This window comes from Artemia franciscana, chromosome 19, assembly GCF_032884065.1.
Source record: "Artemia franciscana chromosome 19, ASM3288406v1, whole genome shotgun sequence".
Lineage (NCBI taxonomy): Eukaryota > Metazoa > Arthropoda > Branchiopoda > Anostraca > Artemiidae > Artemia > Artemia franciscana.
Window position 1 is genome coordinate 396591 of NC_088881.1, and position 21522 is coordinate 418112.

Here is a 21522-nt window from a genome sequence, read left to right on the forward strand (position 1 = left end):
AAACCTGCATAATTCAAGCATCCAGAGAAAACGGTCAGTTTTCTCTGGAGTTTTCATCTTTTCAAAAACTATAGATAGAAAATATATAAGAAATGAGTAAACAGTTAAAATGGAACCTCCTATTGGTCTTAAAACCCAAAAAGGATATAATAGCCTGGATTACTTCCTCGCCTCTGCTTGTTCCGGGATGAGGAGCAACCACCTCTATCGGCATCCGGAAGATCTCGTGTGGTTGATTTCCATCTATCGCAATCTTCTACCGATTCTTCAGTAAACCAGAGTCGGCAACTCTCCAGCCTTCTGGTAAATTTATGAAATTCACCGATAGGGTTAAGGTCGCTTTTGACAACTTTCCCTTAGCTTTTTAATTGACCGCCCGGTCACCCTACACCAGTCATGGTTGCAGCAGTAGCTGCAACCTAGTAAAGAGCAGACCACAGCCCGAAATAACCAAAAAGAAAAAGTACGTTAAAAAAGACTATTGAGAAAAACTACCATTTGTAGCTGTATTCAAGAATTGTAGCTGTTATCTCATGATTAAAATATTATTTTGAAAACCAGCTTATCGGAATTTTGGCAAATAGCGTCAAACCCAAGGCCATATGCAGGTGAAAAAAGGGGTCTGACCCCCCCCCTCCCTGTTATGTTTGTCCGACCCGTAAAAACGTAACAAAATGAATATTAAAGGATTTTTATGCGTTTTTTGTAGCCCCTCCCCCTTCCTAAAAAAAGTTGCAGATACGGCCCTCGTCAAATCCCTGAAAAATTGGTGTTGGACTAAAATGAAAATCATACCACTGAAATCGCCATTACCGAAAATCTTATTCAAGAAATTTACAGTACTTGGCTTGAATAACAAGAAACATCACTTTTTTGTATAGGTAGCGCTGGTGTGTCCTCTTTTGTTTCTTCACTGGTAGCGGGGAACTGGAGTATCTCAAAGAGCTGTTTAAGAGCTTGTTTGGAAGGCAAATCCAATTTCTCTGTTTTACAATCGTTGCCATGGGCTTGATCTTACAACGACGGTGTTGCACCGGTGGTGCATTCTGCCACAGTATCATACCCTTAGGAATTCGGATAGACAGCAGGGGGTCAAAGACATTCAAATCATAAAGAGGAAGCGCACTCCTACCAACTAGCTGGCAATTTACTTATTTCCTCAAGAGTAGAAATCCTTTATTGAATAAAAGACAAACTCACTGTTACTCCGTAATACAAGTCAAAACACCAACCCTCTCCAAATACTAGAATGTATGTAAAACTAGAGAAAACTACAGTTAGAACACTGAAAAAAAAAACAAAAAAACATACAAACAAAAATAAAAGTAGACCGGACAATACAGCTTTTAGAAATAAAATTTAATTGCTACCCCTGCTGCAATTTGTCAGCATCCAGTCGAATTTAATTTCTGAGAATAAGAGGTTAATCATATTATTTTTTTAAGGAAATGCTCTTTCTAGATGTACAACAACTTCACTGTTTAAAAGATCTGATTGGCTCTCTTATATAAAATTTTAAGGCACGAGCCAGTAAAAAGAACAAGAGGTTGAGGTGACGCTGAGGTTCACCTGATTTTTTCTTCTGTATGTAATTTTAGGCCAGTAAAATGAAACAGAATATTTTCTAGTCACGAGATTTTAAAGCTAAGCAATAAACCGTTTTGGGTTGTAAATGCAGTACCAAAGAGAAAAAGAGAGATTACTTTCCTAGAATTTCATGGCAATAAATGTGCTGTAATTTCATTGGGTAACGTTATCTTTTATAAAACAACAACATTATTTCTGAATGAAATGTAATTTCTAGATTAAATAGTAACCTCAATATCTTTAAACCTGATTGAGTTGCAATTCATCTGTGTGAAATTTTAAGCCAGTACAAGGAACAAAACATAGAATTCTGGTTAATCAATTCTTCTCTGTGAAATTTGTAGAAAAACTGACAAAACATTGTAACACTGATATTCACAACCCCCCCCCCCCCACCCCCTCTATGTGGCCCCACTCCCTCTCTGATAATAATTTAATCAATGATATTTAATCGTATAAAAAAACCTATTACACTGTTCTAAAACCTCTCCTAACAATTGCTGTCTTTAAGAAGGCAAATTTTAAGAGGGCTAAATACCTCCTAGCAGTTATTATGCATAAGAGGGCTAAATATCTCGTAACAGGAGTTATGCTTAAAAGGGCAGCAGTTTACTTCTTTGCTCAAAGCATAGCAAGTAAAGATGATTATACTTGACAGCTATAGAAAAAGGAGGGGTAAAAAGATAACAATACTCAAATCGATGAACGTAATGGGTAAAAGCCTTTGAACAATGAGTGTTATGGGTTCAATATTGGGTGTAATTTCCTCAACAAGCTTAATAGGCTCAACCCCAACATGGATATTAAAAAACATCAAAGATGCTATTATTTCAAACTCTAATCAAATTTTTAAGCCCCTTAAAGAAAGAAGACATGACCTGATGATGAATTCACATGTGTATCGCCTGAAACTTACCCAATTACTTTCCCAGAACATGAGTTAAAATTAGAACTGAGTTAACAAAATTAAATTAATTAAATTAAACAAAATTAAAACTGTACCACACAGTTTACCCGACTGTTTGGTCTTTAAAAGCTAAGCCTGCCGACTGTTAACTCGACTCAGCGGCACTTGTTTTCATTTATAATTTCGTGCGTAGACTTGATTTACGAGGTTGTTTTAAATAAATTGTACACAAGTGTATTAACTAGCATATTTTTAATACTACCATGGAGAATAAAAAATTTAATTATTTATATAAGACACGTGTGTGTGCTTATTTTAGAAGTGCAACTCCAAAATATTACCCCCCCCCCTCCAAGCGTAAAAGTATAGCCTAAGACAAAAAAATATATATATTTGGTGTTTTAAGATATAGTTACATTATCCCCCTAACTAAGGAGAAACTTCAAAGAAAGAGCTAGGTCCAAATTACAAAGGACAAAAATAGATATAATTCAATTCGTTGTATTCAACGAATTATCTACTTGTCTGATAATTACTAAAAATACTCATTGATTAAATAAATTCAAAGACTTAGTGGAAAAGAGATAAAATAAAAGACAATTGAGAGATAAACCGATGTCCTTTGGCAAGTTCAGTTTCTTCGATGTAAATTTTATGTCTTAATTATTTCCATTACTATGTTAATAAAATTCATGAAATAGGTGAATAGAATTTTTGAAAACATGAAATCGGTGGAAAGAATAAATAAAGCGATTTTCACTATTGGTTGGATCTCCCCTCCCCCCCAACTTGACTTACAGGAACAAAATGAAGAGAATGATTTATATACCTAGTAAAGAATAAGGAGAAGCTAAACGTAACTAGAACGAAGACTGTAATAATAGGGATCAAAAAATAATTTTAAAACAGGAACACTTGAAAAAAAAATTGAAACCGAAAATTTCAAAAGCAAAATCTTTCCCACTGTAAAATTTGAGTACACAGGAACGTGTTTCGGCACTGGGCGAAGTTTCAAGCCCCCCCCCCCCTCCCATGTTAAAGACTATCATACAGAAAAATACATTACTGATACCACTGTAAATAGTTACACTCTCTTCTCGAAAAATAACTTGTGAGGACGGTCTAGATTTAAATTACTAAACACTCTAGTACCCAACAAACTATCTACTTGTCCAATAATTAAATAAATATACTAAAAATATCGATCACAAAAATAATTCAATGACTGAGTGGAAAGATGATGAAATAAAAAGAAATTAAGCGTAAAAGGCATCTTCAAAGCTTCAGCGGTGTTTATTCTATGTCTTAATTTTTTATGTTACTAATTTAGCATATTAAAGTAATATAATAATTGATCAAGATAAAAGCTTTGAGGGATATTTTTAATCCTTTACAATAGATGAAAAGGAAAACGAAAAAAATTTACCCCCCCCCCCCCGTTTCAAGTGTAAAAATGAAAGGGTTTGATGAAGGTTCTGCCCTTGCAGGGTATATCAGATAAGCAAATTAAATTAATGCTATGCACAAGAATGAAATTGTTGCAAATAGAATATGAAGTAAGGTTAGCAGTTGGTTTGGTACGGAATCATGAGTTAAGCAGTTTGAAACACTTCAAGTGTAAATGAAGAGTAAAAGGCATCTTCCAAGCTTCAGTGGTGTTCATTCTATTTCTTAATTTTTTAAATTACTAATTTAGCATATTAAACTGATATAATAATTGATCAAGATACAAATTTCGTGGGATGTTTATAACCCTTACAATAGATGACAAGGAAAACGAAAAAGATTTGCCCCACCCCGTTTCAAGTGCCCGAAGTGGTAATTTTGTTTTTGTTTTTTATTGCTTTTTTCGCTTTTCACTCAGTCGTTTAGAGCATTTTAAATGTCAACTGTATAAAAATAATAGGAATAATGTATAACAATTGCAACTATAAATATGAATTTAATCAGGGCTGTCACTGATAATTTGGGCTAGGAAAATTTTGAGAAAAATTGAAAAACAAATCTATAAATATTGAATAATAACAAAGCATGGACTTGATATATTTTTTGAGGGTAGTAGTACCCTTAAGATCCTGAAATCGGGACAGAAATTTAAATGAAAATCCAAATAAGTTGCAGCCCTGTATTTAATAAGTTCCTAATAATACTAGTTGTTCTTCACTCGCCACTGCTTATCTGTCCCATGGTGAAGCTGGTTCATAACTGTCTTTCCCCATGATAACCAAATAACACCAATGATTGTACATATCAACATTTCTATGTAATATCCGTCTATTAACGTGACGCATTCTCCTCCAAGCCTGGCGCATTCCTATAAAGTATGTCGGATTAATTAATACAAATTGAGCAACTCGACACAAAGCTTTTAATTCAAATATTACTGAAATTTCACTGCAGATAAAGAGAGACTATTACTACTACTACTAATAACTCACCACAGCACCAAGCCACCTAAGGCCAACACAGCTACGCACGCTCCTCCTCCAATCCAATCTCTTCAAGACCTACCTGTTTACACCCTCCCAGGAAGTTACCACTTCCTTTAAATCTTTATTTATGACATTCTTCCACCCCAGACGAGGACGACCTGCTTTCGGTTTAGCCCCAGATAAAGAGGGAAACTTTGTAAAAAAAAGTGATTTAAAAAATTTCTTTCTCTTACTGGCTTATGGACAGAGATGTCTGCATCTGATTTAGTTTTTAGTTTTTAATTTAGTTATTTACAGGTCTACAAATTGTATGTACTTGAAGTACTAAGGGTAATGACAATCAAATCTGATTGTTGTAACTGGTTAAATGGAAATTAATGCATCCATACACATCGCTAAATTTGAAAAAAAAAAGAAGATGAAAAATAATCTAAAATAAGCCAGAGACGTATGGCCAGGGTTATAATAATAATTTATTTGAACCCTCTATGCATACAAAAATGCAATTAGAGGAGTATGGAATAGAAATATACATAATAAAAACACTTATCATCACAAACACTAAAAATACACCAACAACGACTCAAAAAAGATTAATGCACCCCAATGGAAAATCTACAACTGACTTAGATCGTTCTCTGAATCCGCCTTCTAAAACATCTATCTTATCACATCTCAAAAACTCCGTAACGTTTGGAGATATGACTGTTACGAGACCAAATAGTAACACGAAGAAAATCCTTACAAAATTTGAAAAAGACAGACCGAATTTGTTGACGTTCTGAAGAAGTAAAAAAAAATTCCATAATGGCACCAGAAAAAATACATGGGGAGCAAAAAACGAGTTACAAAGCCGACCAAGCGTTTATTTTTTTTTGTCAAATCGACCTTTAACTCTAGAAAGACGTCCATAGGACTTTCTCAACTTCTCTCTCAGCATATTTATTGTTAGTGACCTTGTTGCTCGAATCGAAGTCCCGAATGCAAGTCCAAGGTACTTGAGGGACGCACTGGCAAAAATTGAATCAGGACCGGCCGTTATAAGTTATAACGGACTCCAACTCCGACACCGCACATTTTCAATATACCGACTCCAACTGCAACCCCTGAAACCTTAAACATAATTTCTCCTACTCCAGCTCTGACTCCGAGTTATACTACTTGCTAGCTATTACATTTGTTTCATATTCATCAGAAGCAAGATTACCTTGGCAATATTTTCTTTCATAGATGACCGGAGATTAAATTTAATTAACTTCAGTACTGAGAAGAACTTTCAACACTGACTTGAGTGGGAGGTAGTGAATAACTCCCATTCCAAAGTGTCTTATATTATTTCTGTTGCTCCAACTCCTTTCAGAAAAATAAAAAAAAAACTCCAACTTCGACTCTAACGCTCCGACTCCAAAGCCTTGTATACGGCAACCAGGGCCGTATCCAGTATTGTTCTCGGGGGGGGGGACAAAAAACCTTCAAAGGAGGCATAACGAATTTGTTTGTATTAATTTTTGCTACATTTTTACGGGTTGGACAAACATTTCGAGGGGGAGGGGGTGTTCGAACTCCCCCACTACTGGATACGGCCTTGACGGACACCAACACCTTAACAACGTATAGCTTTCTTTTAAAGGTCTTTTGGAACCAATAATTTGTTAATATTTGAATCTTTAAGGACCAAAAATGTTGTTGAGCTTAATTAATTATTTTAACTTATTTATTTTGTAGCAACACTGATGAAAATGTGATACTACATTTTCATAATTTTGAAACAAACGAGAAAAAAAATCTTAGAAAATCACAGTTTCCAGGAATAAATATTTATCGGGTGGGAGAGAGGACAAAGAATATTTTTACTTCGATGTCCTGATACTTTATGGGATTGGCTTACGGAAACGTCTTACATTTATTATTTTTTATTATAATCGCATTTATTATTGCATTTATTATATTTGCTTTTATATTTTTATAGTCATTACATTTATTTGTTACGTTATTTACATTTACTACATTATATTTATTGCGTAAGTTTATTTATTACATTTTATTTATCACTCATGTTTATTACATTTATACATACTACCTTTATATAATCATACTTACTATTATATTAAATTATTGTGGAATACAGGAGGTAATCCCTCTTATTCCCAACAGTTTAATTTTTTTTTTTAGGTGCAAGTAGCATTTTGAATCTGTTACAAAGAATTAATGACCACAAAGGATATCTACATTTCACATAGTAATATATCTTCACGAAACTATTTTTTTAAGAGTGTTATATGAACACAGTTATAATATGGTATATAGTCTATATAAAGTCTAAATGAAATGATAATACATAAATGAAATTACATAAGCCTATATAAAATCAACCTAGTCATACAGTAAAAAAAAAATTGTCAATTTTTAGTTTTTTTCCACGCTGTAATTGTATATATAAAGTCCATCCCTTTACAAAGTCTATATAAACTTGTCAATTTTGAAGTTTCTTTTTCTCACAATAATAATCTGTATGAAGCCTGTCTCCTTCGAAAGTCTATATAAACTTGACAATTTTCAGGTTTATTTTTCCGTACATAATAAAATATATAAAAGTCTATATAAACTTCATCTTGTCATGCAGTTTATATTAACTTGTTAATTTTCTGTTTTTTTTTTCTAAACTATGATAGTCTATATGAAGTACATCTCCTTAAAAAGCCTATAAAAGCTTGTCAATTTTTGGGTCTTTTTTTGACATATCAAGAAATTATATACAAGTCTATATAAATATTCTATGTGAAGTCCATTTCTTTAAAAAGTCGATATAAACTTGTCCATTTTTGAAGTTTTTTTCACAAAATAATAATCTACATGAAGTCCATCTCCTTACAAAGTCTAAATCAACTTGCCAAGTTTCAAGTCTTTTCCTGCATATCTTAAAAGTACATATAAGTCTATATAGAGTCTATACAGTCATACAGTTTACATGAGTTTGTCGGTTTTCATATTTTGCCCTCACTATAATAGATACGTCTACATGATTCCATCTCCTTACCAAGTCTGTATAAAATAGTCAATTTTCGGGTCTTTTTTTCCTATATATCATAAAAATATATACAAGTCCATAACAAGTCTATATAAAATCTATCTAGTCATACAGTTTATATGAACTTGTCAATTTTCAATTTTCTTTCAACACTATAATAGTCTATATGAAGTCCATCTTCCTACTATAAACTTGTCATTTTTCAAAATTTTTTTCTACACTATAACAGTCTATATGAAGAGCATATCCTGACAAAGTCTGTATAAACTTGTTATTTTTTGGTCTTTTTCCCCGCATATCATAAAAATATCTATAAGTCTGTATAAAGTGAATCTTGTCATATAGTCTATATAAACTTGTCAATTTTCGGGTCTTTTTTTCAAATATTACAAGTTTCTCTGGTCATAGAGTCTGTATAAATTAAGTAATTTTCCTTTTTTTTTCACATATAATAAGAATCTATATGCCTATATAAAATCTATCCTATCATTAAGCCTATACAAAGTTTTGAATGGTCGGGTCTTTTTTTCCACATTTTACACATAACAAGGAGTCAATCACCCTGATTCTGTATTCCGTTATAGGGAAGCCGTAACTTACTTAAAATTGATTTAAGATAACTGAAATAAAATTATACAACTTTGAAAGGATCCCAAAAACATTACCTCTATTTCTGAAGTGTTTATGCAGCTTCCAACCCCATCTATAGAACATGTTTTCCTCGTAAAGTAATCAACAAGCCACAGCGCAAGAGTGGTAGGCCAGTTTCCTCCAAGATTGCAAATGGTATTGAGTAATGTCATATAGGTGCCACCGACGGACGGATCACTAATACGAGCAAAATATGCCATTACGGATACAAACATGGAATAGACAGCAACCTGTAATAATAAAAAACGCTTTACTTACTATTTGAAAAGGTGTTTCTGGAGTAAAAAGGTATTTTTTATCTGCTGATGACGGCCACTGTATATGTGACCGAAATATCCGGAATATTTTTGTTGTTTCACGGTCAAATAAAGGGATTTGTCCCTACTTAACTGTTAGTTGTACGTCATGGAAAGGCAGCGTGGTCTTCAAAATATCTGCGAAGTCAGGGGTGTAATCAAACTACCGGGTGGGGGTAATCAATCCACTTGATACTTACCATTTGCTCCAAAGTTCTTTTTTCTTTATCGGTTCTTTTTCCGTTTTCTTCATCTAGGACAAAAAATTCATAAGAGAAATAAATCTTTATTGTCTCGAACTAAGATAGGTATTACAATATTCCTTATATAACAATAAAAGTTGCCTCTCCAGCTATGATATGGAGCTGATACAACTGATATAGAGGGATGAGAAATCAGGCGTACCTATTACGTAAAGATCACTTGGGTCCACTCCTGGGAACAAGCAGATGTAAGAGGCTGGGAAAACGACAAGGCTGGAATCCTTTCCTAAAAAATTGACAAAACAACCATCGCAACAAATAAATCAGAGAAACAACACAAACTTAATAAAACAACCAAATTCTTAATTCACAAGCCCGTTTTATGTTTTGGCAAAACCATCTCATTTAAAAGGTCTTTTTTAATACTAAGTAATATGTGTAATCACATTGTCAGATAGAGCAAATAAATTCAAATTTTTGGCTATTTCGGAACTATTTTAGTTCTTACAGCAAAACTTTATTTTTATCATTGTTGCCACATTGGATTGTGAAAATAAGAAGAGCCAATGGAAAATTTCCCCGGGAAAATTTCCCCTCACGGATAATTCCCCCATGCACAAAATTGAGTAGTCACAGAGAAAATACAAAACAGGTCTAAAAATGTCTATCAGATGTCTTAAGGGGTAACAAAAGAACCCGGTATAAAAGAATTCTAGCACAGGGTCTAGATGGTTTCCAATAACTTTCGACTTAAAAAAAAGAGGACTACAACTCTTAGTTCTAACAAAATGAGCCTTCTCCAAAGTTTCTACGACCATGAAGGGGAGGTTGGGATTGCAAAAGGGGCAGTCCCCCTTTTATAAGGCTTAAATTCTGCTCATTTTGGGGTTTGATGTTACCCTTTACTTTCATAATAAAAATGTCGACCAGAAATATTCCCGAGAAATCAAGAGGGATTATAAATCAGTTTCCGCCTCCACCACCCCCAAACCTTTCCTTGGAACTAATCCTATATTTATCTGAATGATCAATGAAAATTAGGATGTTCTTGCATTAAAATGCACCCTTTGAGGCATCTCCTCCTCCCTAACAAAAAAAAAACAATCAGAAAACCCTACTGTAGAGGTTTCAAGCTCTTATCTACAACTATTTAGAGTTGTCTATTTTTTTGCCAAAGCAGGATCAAGGGTAAAAAACAACAACAAACAAAACAACAGAGAATTTACCTAAGACGGTGAAATTTTTCTAACCTCAAAAATGTTTCAGCTCTATATCCAAGAGCCTTCCTCAGCAAAGGTACACAAATGAAAGAAAACTTACAATAAAATGGGATCTTTAGCACTAAAATTGGAAAATTAAAACAGTTCCAAGTTTGTTGTTTTTTATGATGGAAAATCATATGGTCTTCACCCTTATTTAAAGATCATGAATGTGTGCTGTTTTTCTTTCTCTTTTTAGAGATGATCGTATCAGACCAAGGGTCCTAAAAGATCGGGAGAGACATCACTCGGACAAAAATCAAAAGTTGAAGTACCTTTTTAAGTGACTATACAGAATTAAGTTTGATTCGCCCCGTTGACATGCCCCCTTTCCCCCCCAACCACATTAAAATGAACTTTTGAGATAGCAATTTGGTTCATCATAATCTAAAGATCCAATAGGTATGTCTCCGGGGGATGACGTATTATTAAGGCCACGGCGGTAGGTCTTTGTGCAGGAGGGAGGGGGTAAAATGTCTAAGGGAGTACATTTCAATAATCTAATTTTCCAAGTCTTCTTTTGCCATCAGATAAAAACTGAATGGGTTTTCGGGACTTGTTGTCTAGTCCTTTTTGGTTCCCACGTATGTTTTTGGTCTGTACATTTATTACTGGAGCTGCGGGGTACTAATACTGTCCTAATGTCCTATTAGTGACCAGTTTAATTCAGGTTATGTTTCTCAATGATAAATCCTGCGTGTTAAGAATGGATAAATTGAATAGTTTACAATCGGGACTGCCTCTTCTTTTTTCTACTTCCCTCTTAACATGATTTGAAAGTTTCGACTTAATACGCTTAGCCACTCCTAAGATATGCTATTGTATCCTTATGACAGAACTCCAGCATATAGTGTTTTTAATTTGACACCCCCACAACTCCTTATAAAGGTTTTACCTTTATACTCTTAGCCTTTTTGGAAACTCTTGATCAAACTTGCCCGCTTTTCCCAAAAATGAACCTTATATGTAAACAATGTACAACATAACGTATATTACTTGCCCTGGGTGCCTTGGGGGTTTCGTCATCCCTGGAAGAATAGTTATTTGACTTTTCAACTTCTTTGAACAGTATGGCTATATCAAAATTTTGACCGAATGTGTTTGGGGAAAAGGACGTAGTGGTGGTTGCCCTCTAATCACTTTTGAATCTTAAAAAGAGCACTGGAACTTTCAATTTCCAATTGAATGACTTGACTTACTTGAATTAATTCTCCTACTGACTTGGCGCCAACTTCGAGAGAGCAGACACTATCCTTCTCCAGTAAACCCGGTCTTGAGCCGCCGCGGGTGCATCTTCAGGTCTTATGCTTGCCTTACTTGGAAAATGATATAGACTATCGGACCATCCTGCTCTTGAGCGACCGCGTGGTCATTTCCATCCAGGGACCATGGGGTTAAAATAACATACAATACGACAAGGGCATTCAAAGGAGGTGGCTGTACCATGTCAGTGTACGTTGTGCAACTTGCATGGAGAACGGAACCTGCATCGTACGGGACAGGAGGCTGGTGTAGCTGATAAAGTCGTACCAACGAAGTCCCTTTATCTTATGGAGTCTTTTGCTTTGGATTATGTCCAGCATCCTCAAAGTCTTGATGGTTGCTATCCAAGTTTCTATGCCATATAGTAGGACTGAGCCGACAAATGCATTAAATATCCGCATCTTTGTAGGACGGCTGACAAGAGGGTTGGACCAAACTTTATTAAGTCTCCTTAGGGTAGAAGTTCCCTTGACGATTCTTGCGTTGACTTCACTCTCGACTAATCCATCACTTGACAGAATGGAGTCGAGGTACGTCAAACCTTTCGCGACTGCTACTTGATTTTGGTATGCTTCGACTGTAAAAGGGGGTTGTTGAGACAGTTGTGGATCGATAAACATAACTTTAGTTATGCTCCAGCTAATTTTTAGCCCAACCTTGCTAGCTTTGTCCCTCATAACTGTCAGAGTTGCTTGAAGTTCTTAGAGGATGTTTTACGTGAGCACCAAATTCTCAGCGAAGCCCACATCCCTTGAAAGTCTGTCACCGAACTTCAAGCCAAAGTTCAGTCAGGTAATGGTCTTCATCATCACGTAGTCAATGATGAAGTTAAATAGTTCAGGAGCCACGGCAAATCCCTGACGGACTCCAGTACAAATCCAGTAAGGCTGGCTAAGTTTCTCATTAACTTGTATGCAGCTTGAGGTTACTCTCAGAGAGAGAGAGCAGTACTACCGGGACAAGCCTGTTGTTCTTAGTATGAGCAATAGCAACTTCCAATCTACAGAGTCAAAAGCGGGTTTTAAGTTGACAAAGCCATTGTACGCTTTCTTCCGAAATTCACACGTCCTTTCTATCACTTTCTGCAAGGTGAGTATATGTTCGCAAGTGGAACGACCGGGCGTGAAACCTGCTTGCGCAATTCTTCAGTTTTTTCGAAATATACTAGAGCTCCTATTGCGGAGCGGAGATTTGTTGCATATAATTCAGCAGGAACAGAGAGTAACGTTATACCTCTGTAGTTAGAGCATTGGTTCCTAGATCCTTCCCGTTTCCAAAGTGGCAGGATTATTCAGGCCCTTTGGAATGATCTCTATGTTAGGGTTGCCAACTCCCGACGTCTGAAAAGAGTGCAAATCAAGACCAAAAAAGAGTGATTTTTGCTCAAAAAGAGTGCAAGTAATGAAATGTGTGCACGTATCCCCTATGAGGTGCAAAAAGAGTCCATTTCACACGAAAAGAGTGCAAGTTGGAAACCATGTTTCTAGGGTTAGTTGCACTTCTTACGAAGTTGCCAACTAGTAACGCTTCAAGTGAAGCAAAACCGACACCTATAATGACTGATTTTCACAGTTCCATATCTAGTATGAGGTGAAAAAGAGTGCATTTCACACGAAAAGTGTGCAAGCTGGCAACCATGCTCCGTGCGCCACACTGCGCAGAACACTGTTTGAAGCCATATCAAGAAGGAAGAACCCACACATTTCAGAAGCTCAGCAGCTATTCCACAGCAACTAGGCATGCGGTTATTGTTTAATCTATTTATTTCGTCGAGGGAAAGGGCTCTTCATAACTACTACCAGGTGGGATAGAAGGCGCAGGCGAATTGAATGAGCCCCTCCAAAATTTATGTGACCACACTTTTCAAAACGATTTTATGTGTTAACAATGGGCAACTTGCATAACTTACAGTGCTTTCCTTGGGGACTGGATGGGGGATTTTCAATACCGCAGGCATGCTTATTTGTCCTTTGGACTATTTGGAACAATTGGTTATCTCAAAATTTGTATGGGCAATTTGCATAATTTACATCCCTTTCCTTGGGGACTGGATGGGGGATTGTCAATACCGCAGGCATGCTTATTTGTCCTTTGGACTATTTTGAGCGACAAGCTTGGGCGACAAGCTTGCTACTTGTTCCTGTAAAAACACCGAGCAACTGAAACGTCGATTCGACGCCCTATGCGCCAGCAATGGCTCTGGAGGATCTTTATCCTTATCCTATCCTATTTTGAACAAATGGCTATCTCAAAATTTGTATCAATGCATATTTTTATCAATGCATTAGGGGGAAAAGGGCGTTGGAGGGAGTCCTGGTTGCCCCCCAAACACGTTTGAAGCCTTAAAAAAGGCACTAGAACTTTTCATTAGCAACCCCTTGTAAGTAAGTATGACCACCCCTTCCAAATGAAGCTCCTCTGGAAAAAATAACATTACATTGAAGTCCTCTGTCTCTGAATTACACAAGTAAGTAGGACTTTCTGTTTCCTTTCTAACGAACATCCAAAATTGCCCAGGAGATTATGAGGGGAATTTTACACGGCGAGGAATTCTCCTGAGGGGCGGGGGGATTTTCCGTGATAGGGAGTTATCCGGGGGGAGGCCGAGCACCAAAAACAAGTAAGCCAAACTAGTAAAATTTGACGACACCTTCAAAGTACAGTTACATCTTCTTAAGCTGTTTGATCCAATTTTAGCCTTTTTTCAAGAATTTTTTACTCATGTTTCTTTTTTTTTTAATTTGGCACCAATTACCACCAAAAATTGCATAATTGCATGTGTAGGTCTTTCTCGTTATAAATTAAATTATCAATTTTTCTAATTTTTCAAGATATATATTGCTATTTAAATTTCCACTTAACCAATTCAAACTTGATCCTCAGTCCTTGGTATTTCAAGGAAAAAGGAAATTTTCCTTCTTGAACCAATTTGCAACGGATTTGAGGTATTAAAGCCTTAGGAAAGCAGAAAATACTACTACTACTACTACTAATAACTCACTGCAGCACCAAGCCGCCTGAGGCCAACACAGCCACGCACGCTCCTCCTCCAACCTAATCTATTTAAAGCCTCCCTCTTTACACCCTCCCAGGAAGTTCCCATTTCCTTTAAATCTTTATTTATGACATCCTCCCAACCCAGACAAGGACGACCTGCTTTCCGTATAGCCCTAGACGGTTGGCCAAAAAGGACAGTCTTCGGTAATCTGTCATCCTTCATCCGTAGAACGTGACCTAGCCATCTCAACCTTTCTTTCATTATAGCCCCAGAAAGCGGGATTGAACCACAATCCCGTGATAGGGATTGTGGTCTGCATCCCCAGAAAGCAGAAAATAACATAGGAAAACTCCACAGGAGACAAAAAAATTAACAAGCTATAATTCAGTTACGTTAATAACGTTAACGGGAGTACAGCGCTGCTTCAAAAGAGTGTAACATCGAATTAGTTGCATTGAGATCGTAAACATTGCATCCAGTTACAAACTAGTTGCATCCAAAACATTAACGTTACATCAAGATCATTAATGTTGCACCCAGTTGCATTCAAATGATTACCGTTGTAGCAAGTTTCATCCAGTTACGAATTAGCTGCGCCAAGATCATTCGCGTTGCATCCAGTTGTGAAATAGTTGCATGGAGTTCATTGACGTCGCAGCCAATTTAATCCAGTTGCGAATTAGTTGCATCCAGATCATTAACGTTGCAGATTGATTCATCCAGTTGCGATTTAGCTGCATCAAGATCATTCACGTTGTATCCAGTTGCGACATAGTTGCATGGAGTTCATTGACGTCGCAGCCAATTTAATCCAGTTGCGAATTAGTTGCATCCAGGTCATTAACGTTGCAGATTGATTCATCCAGTTACGATTTAGCTGCATCAAGATCATTCACGCTGCATCCAGTTGCGACAGAGTTGCACGGAGTTCATTGACGTCGCAGCCAATTTAATCCAGTTGAAAATTAGTTGCATCCAGATCATTAACGTTGCAGATTGATTCATCCAGTTGCGATTTAGCTGCATCAAGATCATTCACGCTGCATCCGGTTGCGAAATAGTTGCATGGAGTTCATTGACGTCACAGCCAATTTAATCCAGTCGCGAATTAGTTGCATCCAGATCATTAACGTTGCAGATTGATTCACCCAGTTACGATTTAGCTGCATCAAGATCATTCACGTTGCATTCAGTTGCGAAATAGTTGCATGGAGTTCATTGACGTCGCAGCCAGTTTCATCCAGTTGCGAATTAGATCATTAACTTTGCATCCAGTTGCAAATTAGTTGCATTTAGGTCTTTAACGCTGCATCCATGTGCGAATTAGTTGCATCCACTTCATTCACGATCAAATGCGTTGAAATAAAAGGTGGCATTTCGAACGATGAATGAATAAACGGTTTATTTCAAATGACTACTCACAGGATCAAATGAAAGAATTGTTGTTCTCCGAATTTTAGATTAAGTTGCCCTAAAATAAATTTAAGATTAAAAAAAGACGGTCAATAGCTAAATAAAAATACTGCCATACTGAACGCTGTCAAGTCTAATATTCACGCAAAATCATTTAACTACAAATTTTAATCTATTTCACTATATTCATATTAGATAATTTATAAAAAGGTAATCCTATATTCATGGGAGCAGAAAGTTTATAGAACATATGAAATCTAAAATATATAAAATACTAGCTGTTGGGGTGGCGCTTCGCGCCACCCCAACACCTAGTTGGTGGGGGCGCTTCGCGCCCCCCCAAGCCCCCCCCGCGCGCGTAAGTCGTTACGCGCCATAATAGTTACGCGCGGTATATACATTCGTTTTTTAGTTTTGTTTTTCTCCTTTATTTTTTTCCTTTTTTTTCTTTTTTAGCTTATTTAGATTTTTAGATTTTTTAGTTTTTTTATTAGTTTTTAGTTTTTTTTTCTTTTTAGTTTTTTTGTCCCGGTCGTCATTTATATCCCCCTGTTTCCCCGTTGTAGTTGTGTCCCTGTGTCCCGGTCGTCATTTATATTCCCTGTGTCCCGGTCGTCATTTGTATCCCGGTGTACCGGTCTGTATATACATTCGTTTTTTAGTTATGTTTTTCTCCTTTATTTTTTTCTTTTTTTTTTCTTTTTTAGTTTATTTAGATTTTTAGATTTTTTAGTTTTTATATTAGTTTTTAGTTTTTTTTTCTTTTTAGTTTTTTTGTAGTTTTTACCTTCTTTTTAGTTTTGTTAGTCTTTTTTTTTACTTATGTCCTGGTCGTCATTTATACTCCCTGTGTCCCGGTGCTTTGTTGATTGCTAATCGAACATTCCTTTTGTCCTGGTCGCTTTCTCTTTGAGTGTCGTCATTTATTTTTTTCTTTTTTAGTTCTTTTAGTTTTTACCTTTTTTAGTTTTTTTTAGTTTTTTAGATGAAATTTTTTTTTAGTTTTTTATTGGTTTTTACCTTTATTTTAGCTTATTTTTCAGTTTTTTCCTTTTTTTTAGTTTTTTTTATTTTTTATTTTTTTTAGTTTTTACCTTTTTTTAGTTTTTTTAGTTTTTTTAGTTTTTTAGCTTTTTTACTTTTTTTATTAGTTTTTAGTTTTTTTGTAGTTTTTGCCTTTTTTTAGTTTTTTCATTTTTTTTTTAGTTTTTTATTGGTTTTTACCTTTATTTTAGCTTATTTTTCAGTTTTTTCCTTTTTTTTAGTTTTTTTTAGTTTTTTTAGTTTTTTTACCTTTTTTTAGTTTTTTTAGTTTTTTTAGTTTTTTTAGTTTTTTAGCTTTTTTATTTTTTTTATTAGTTTTTAGTTTTTTTTGTAGTTTTTGCCTTTTTTTTTAGTTTTTTTAGTTTTTTAGCTTTTTTATTAGTTTTTAGTTTTTTTTGTAGTTTTTGCCTTTTTTTAGTTTTTTTAGTTTTTTAGCTTTTTTATTAGTTTTTAGTTTTTTTTGTAGTTTTTGCCTTTTTTTAGTTTTTTCAGTTTTGACGTCACCTGATCCAGTTTTTTCAGGTGACGTCACCTGATCCACGATCCACAGATCCACAGACAACTTATTTTTATATATATAGATAGTTTTTTTTTTTACTTATGTCCTGGTCGTCATTTATACTCCCTGTGTCCCGGTGCTTTGTTGATTGCTAATCGAACATTCCTTTTGTCCTGGTCGCTTTCTCTTTGAGTGTCGTCATTTATTTTTTTCTTTTTTAGTTCTTTTAGTTTTTACCTTTTTTAGTTTTTTTTAGTTTTTTAGATGAAAATTATTTTTAGTTTTTTCCTTTTTTTCTTTTTAGTTTTTTATTGGTTTTTACCTTTATTTTAGCTTATTTTTCAGTTTTTTCCTTTTTTTTATTTTTTTTTATTCTTTATCTTTTTAGTTTTTTACCTTTTTTTTAGTTTTTTTAGTTTTTTAGTTTTTTAGCTTTTTTACTTTTTTTATTAGTTTTTAGTTTTTTTTGTAGTTTTTGCCTTTTTTTAGTTTTTTCAGTTTTTTTTCAGTTTTTTTTTAGTTTTTTATTGGTTTTTACCTTTATTTTAGCTTATTTTTCAGTTTTTTCCTTTTTTTTAGTTTTTTTTAGTTTTTAGTTTTTTTTTAGTTTTTTACCTTTTTTTAGTTTTTTTAGTTTTTTTAGTTTTTAAGCTTTTTTATTTTTTTTATTAGTTTTTAGTTTTTTTTTTGTAGTTTTTGCCTTTTTTTAGTTTTTTTAGTTTTTTAGCTTTTTTATTAGTTTTTAGTTTTTTTTGTAGTTTTTGCCTTTTTTTAGTTTTTTTAGTTTTTTAGCTTTTTTATTTTTTTTATTAGTTTTTAGTTTTTTTTGTAGTTTTTGCCTTTTTTTAGTTTTTTCAGTTTTGACGTCACCTGATCCAGTTTTTTCAGGTGACGTCACCTGATCCATCCATCCACAGACAGACAGACAACTTATTTTTATATATATAGATAAAACAAAAAATTTTTTATTATATAAAACTTTAGTATATAAAACTACATAAAACATTTGTAAACATTTTCTGATGTTTTTATATTTGTTATGTTATAAACTAAATGTTTGTATGTTTGTTATATAAAATATATTGTGTTTAAATGTTTAAAAACTAAATATTTTTAACATGTAAATTGTATAAAAACATTTAAAAATAAAACATAAAACTAAAATTTATTATAGGCTGTCTGTGAAGCACAAATCTACAAAAACCTGACCTACAATGGAGAGGACTTGAAAGGTAAACTGGCTTTATTTCTTTAATTTTCTTGCTTCGTCTTCTTTTTTTTACCTATTACGTATCAATTTTTTTAATTAAGGAAAATGTATATCTAAAAAATAAGAGTGGGGTCCCACCTCTAGCCACCCGTTTCCTTAAATAGCACCCCCTAGGAATCAAAAATACATTTAAACCCCTCTATTACTTTTGGAAATTGCTCTTTTTATCAGCTTTGCTATAGGCCAATTTGAATTTCATCCTATTTTATTTAAACTTTATCGAAGTCTATTTTTTGCTCCCAAGATACAGTTTAATTAACTTTACCTTTGTAATAATACTGCAATCCCCCCTGTCCTGGAATATTTCCCCTCTTCCCAAAAGCAAAACCTTTACACCAACATGGAAATAATCCTAAACTCTGAGTTGTATTCCACCATAGTCATTTCTGGAATTATATAGTGTTAGTCAGATATTTAGAAAAATCTCAGTGTTGAGAATCATGTTTAAAAGAAAGTATTGCTAACAAGGATTATATAATGATAAAAATAACGCAAAATATATTATAACATTTCATACCTTGTGGAGACCATAAATGACATGTATTATCATATAGTAATATTTCATTTCATATAGTAACATATATTGTGTCGTATCATATATAGTAACATATCATATCCTAGTAACGATATCATATAGTAACAAGTGATACCTGGTTGAGAGCATAACTGACAACGATTATCATACAGTAATATTTCATATCATATAGTAACATATCGTATATCATATCCTATATAACATATCATATTCATAACATATCATATCATAGTAACCATATCATATAGTAACATTTCATGCCTGGTGGAGGGCATAACTGATAACAATTATCATATAGTAATATTTCATATCATATAGTAACATATCACATACAGTAACATATCATATCATAGTTACGATATCATATAGTAATATTCCATACCTGGTGGAGAGCATAACTGACAACTACAATATATAATATTCCATATCATATAGTAGCATATAATATATAATATCACATAACATATAACATACCATATAAAGTAACGTATCATAGTAGTGATATCATATAGTAACATTTCATACCTGGTGGAGGGCATAACTGACGACGATTATCATATAGTAATATGATGGGAAATTACCATCCTTGTTCTTAAACCAAGGTGTCATCCATACTAGCATAGCGTACTCAAGTCCCATTACAAGTCTGCAAAAATAAAATAGAATTCTGTTAATTCTTTCGGGAGGGGGAGGATAAGGACAGGGTGAGAAGTCACAAAATCCTAAAAAAGAGAAGTCTTCTTTTACTATCCTATATGTGTTCAGTTCAGGTAGGTGATTTTGGGGTGAAGTGTACTGGAAGTTTTATTTTGGGGTGAAGATTCGGTGTAGGCATTAAGAGTTACGCTTGTTTCCTGAAGAGTTTTTCTTTTGATTTGTCTAGTAACTATATTGACTTTGACTTTATCGAATAAGAAACACGCAAATAAGGATACAACTCCAGGGACTGATCAATTTTCCCTAGGGCTTAAACGTTAGCCCCTGGAAAATGTCGAGTATTCATATTCAAACATCAATGATTTAAATCATAAAATACATCAGATCATATTACATCACAAAGTATTTAACCAAAGGCACTAGTACTATACAGAAAAAAGAGAATCAACCTTGCACAAACCTACTAAAACATGCTAAACAAACCTCCTAAACAATCCTGCAAAAGTTACAAAATACATGAGATCATAATACATCACAAAGTATTTAACTAAAGGCACTATGCACTATAGAGAGTATATTACAGAGATTGATTTTATCTTTTTTTTTCTGTATAGGGCATATTGCCTTTGGTTCCATACACAAAAACATAATTACGTACTATACGAAGAGGGAAGACCACTGATGTTTTTTTTTCTGTATAGTGCATATTGCCTTTCGTTCCAGACACAAACATAACTACATACTATACGAAGAGGGAAGACCACTGATGTTTTTTTTTTCTGTATAGTGCATATTGCCTTTGGTTCCAGACACAAACATAACTACATACTATACGAAGAGGGAAGACCACTGATGTTTTTTTTTCTGTATAGTGCATATTGCCTTTGGTTCCAGACACAAACATAACTACATACTATACGAAGAGGGAAGACCACTGATGTTTTTTTTTTCTGTATAGTACATATTGCCTTTGGTTCCAGACACAAACATAACTACATACTATACGAAGAGGGAATACCACTGATGTTTTTTTTTCTGTATAGTGCATATTGCCTTTCGTTCCAGACACAAACATAACTACATACTATACGAAGAGGGAAGACCACTGATGTTTTTTTTTTCTGTATAGTGCATATTGCCTTTCGTTCCAGACACAAACATAACTACATACTATACGAAGAGGGAAGACCACTGATGTTTTTTTTTCTGTATAGTGCATATTGCCTTTCGTTCCAGACACAAACATAACTACATACTATACGAAGAGGGAAGACCACTGATGTTTTTTTTTTTTTTTTCTGTATAGTGCATATTGCCTTTGGTTCCAGACACAAACATAACTACATACTATACGAAGAGGGAAGACCACTGATGTTTTTTTTTCTGTATAGTGCATATTGCCTTTGGTTCCAGACACAAACATAACTACATACTATACGAAGAAGGAAGACCACTGATGTTTTTTTTTCTGTATAGTGCA

The 21522-nt window shown here is 34.3% G+C and overlaps 1 protein-coding gene across 3 annotated transcripts in view; it reads right to left on the reverse strand.

Moving 5' to 3' along the window:
• Positions 1-4316: 4316 nt before the first annotated feature.
• Positions 4317-21522, reverse strand: part of LOC136039135 (acetyl-coenzyme A transporter 1-like) — a 39694-nt gene continuing 22488 nt past the window's right edge. For all 3 annotated transcript variants that reach the window (XM_065722621.1, XM_065722623.1, XM_065722622.1), the window contains exons 6-8: positions 19911-20031; positions 8620-8835; positions 4317-4808 (exon numbers count right to left, since the gene is read on the reverse strand). In XM_065722621.1, the coding sequence (XP_065578693.1) occupies positions 4644-4808; positions 8620-8835; positions 19911-20031 (502 nt within the window). In that variant the 3' untranslated portion in view covers positions 4317-4643. The remainder of the gene's footprint in view (positions 4809-8619; positions 8836-19910; positions 20032-21522) is intronic.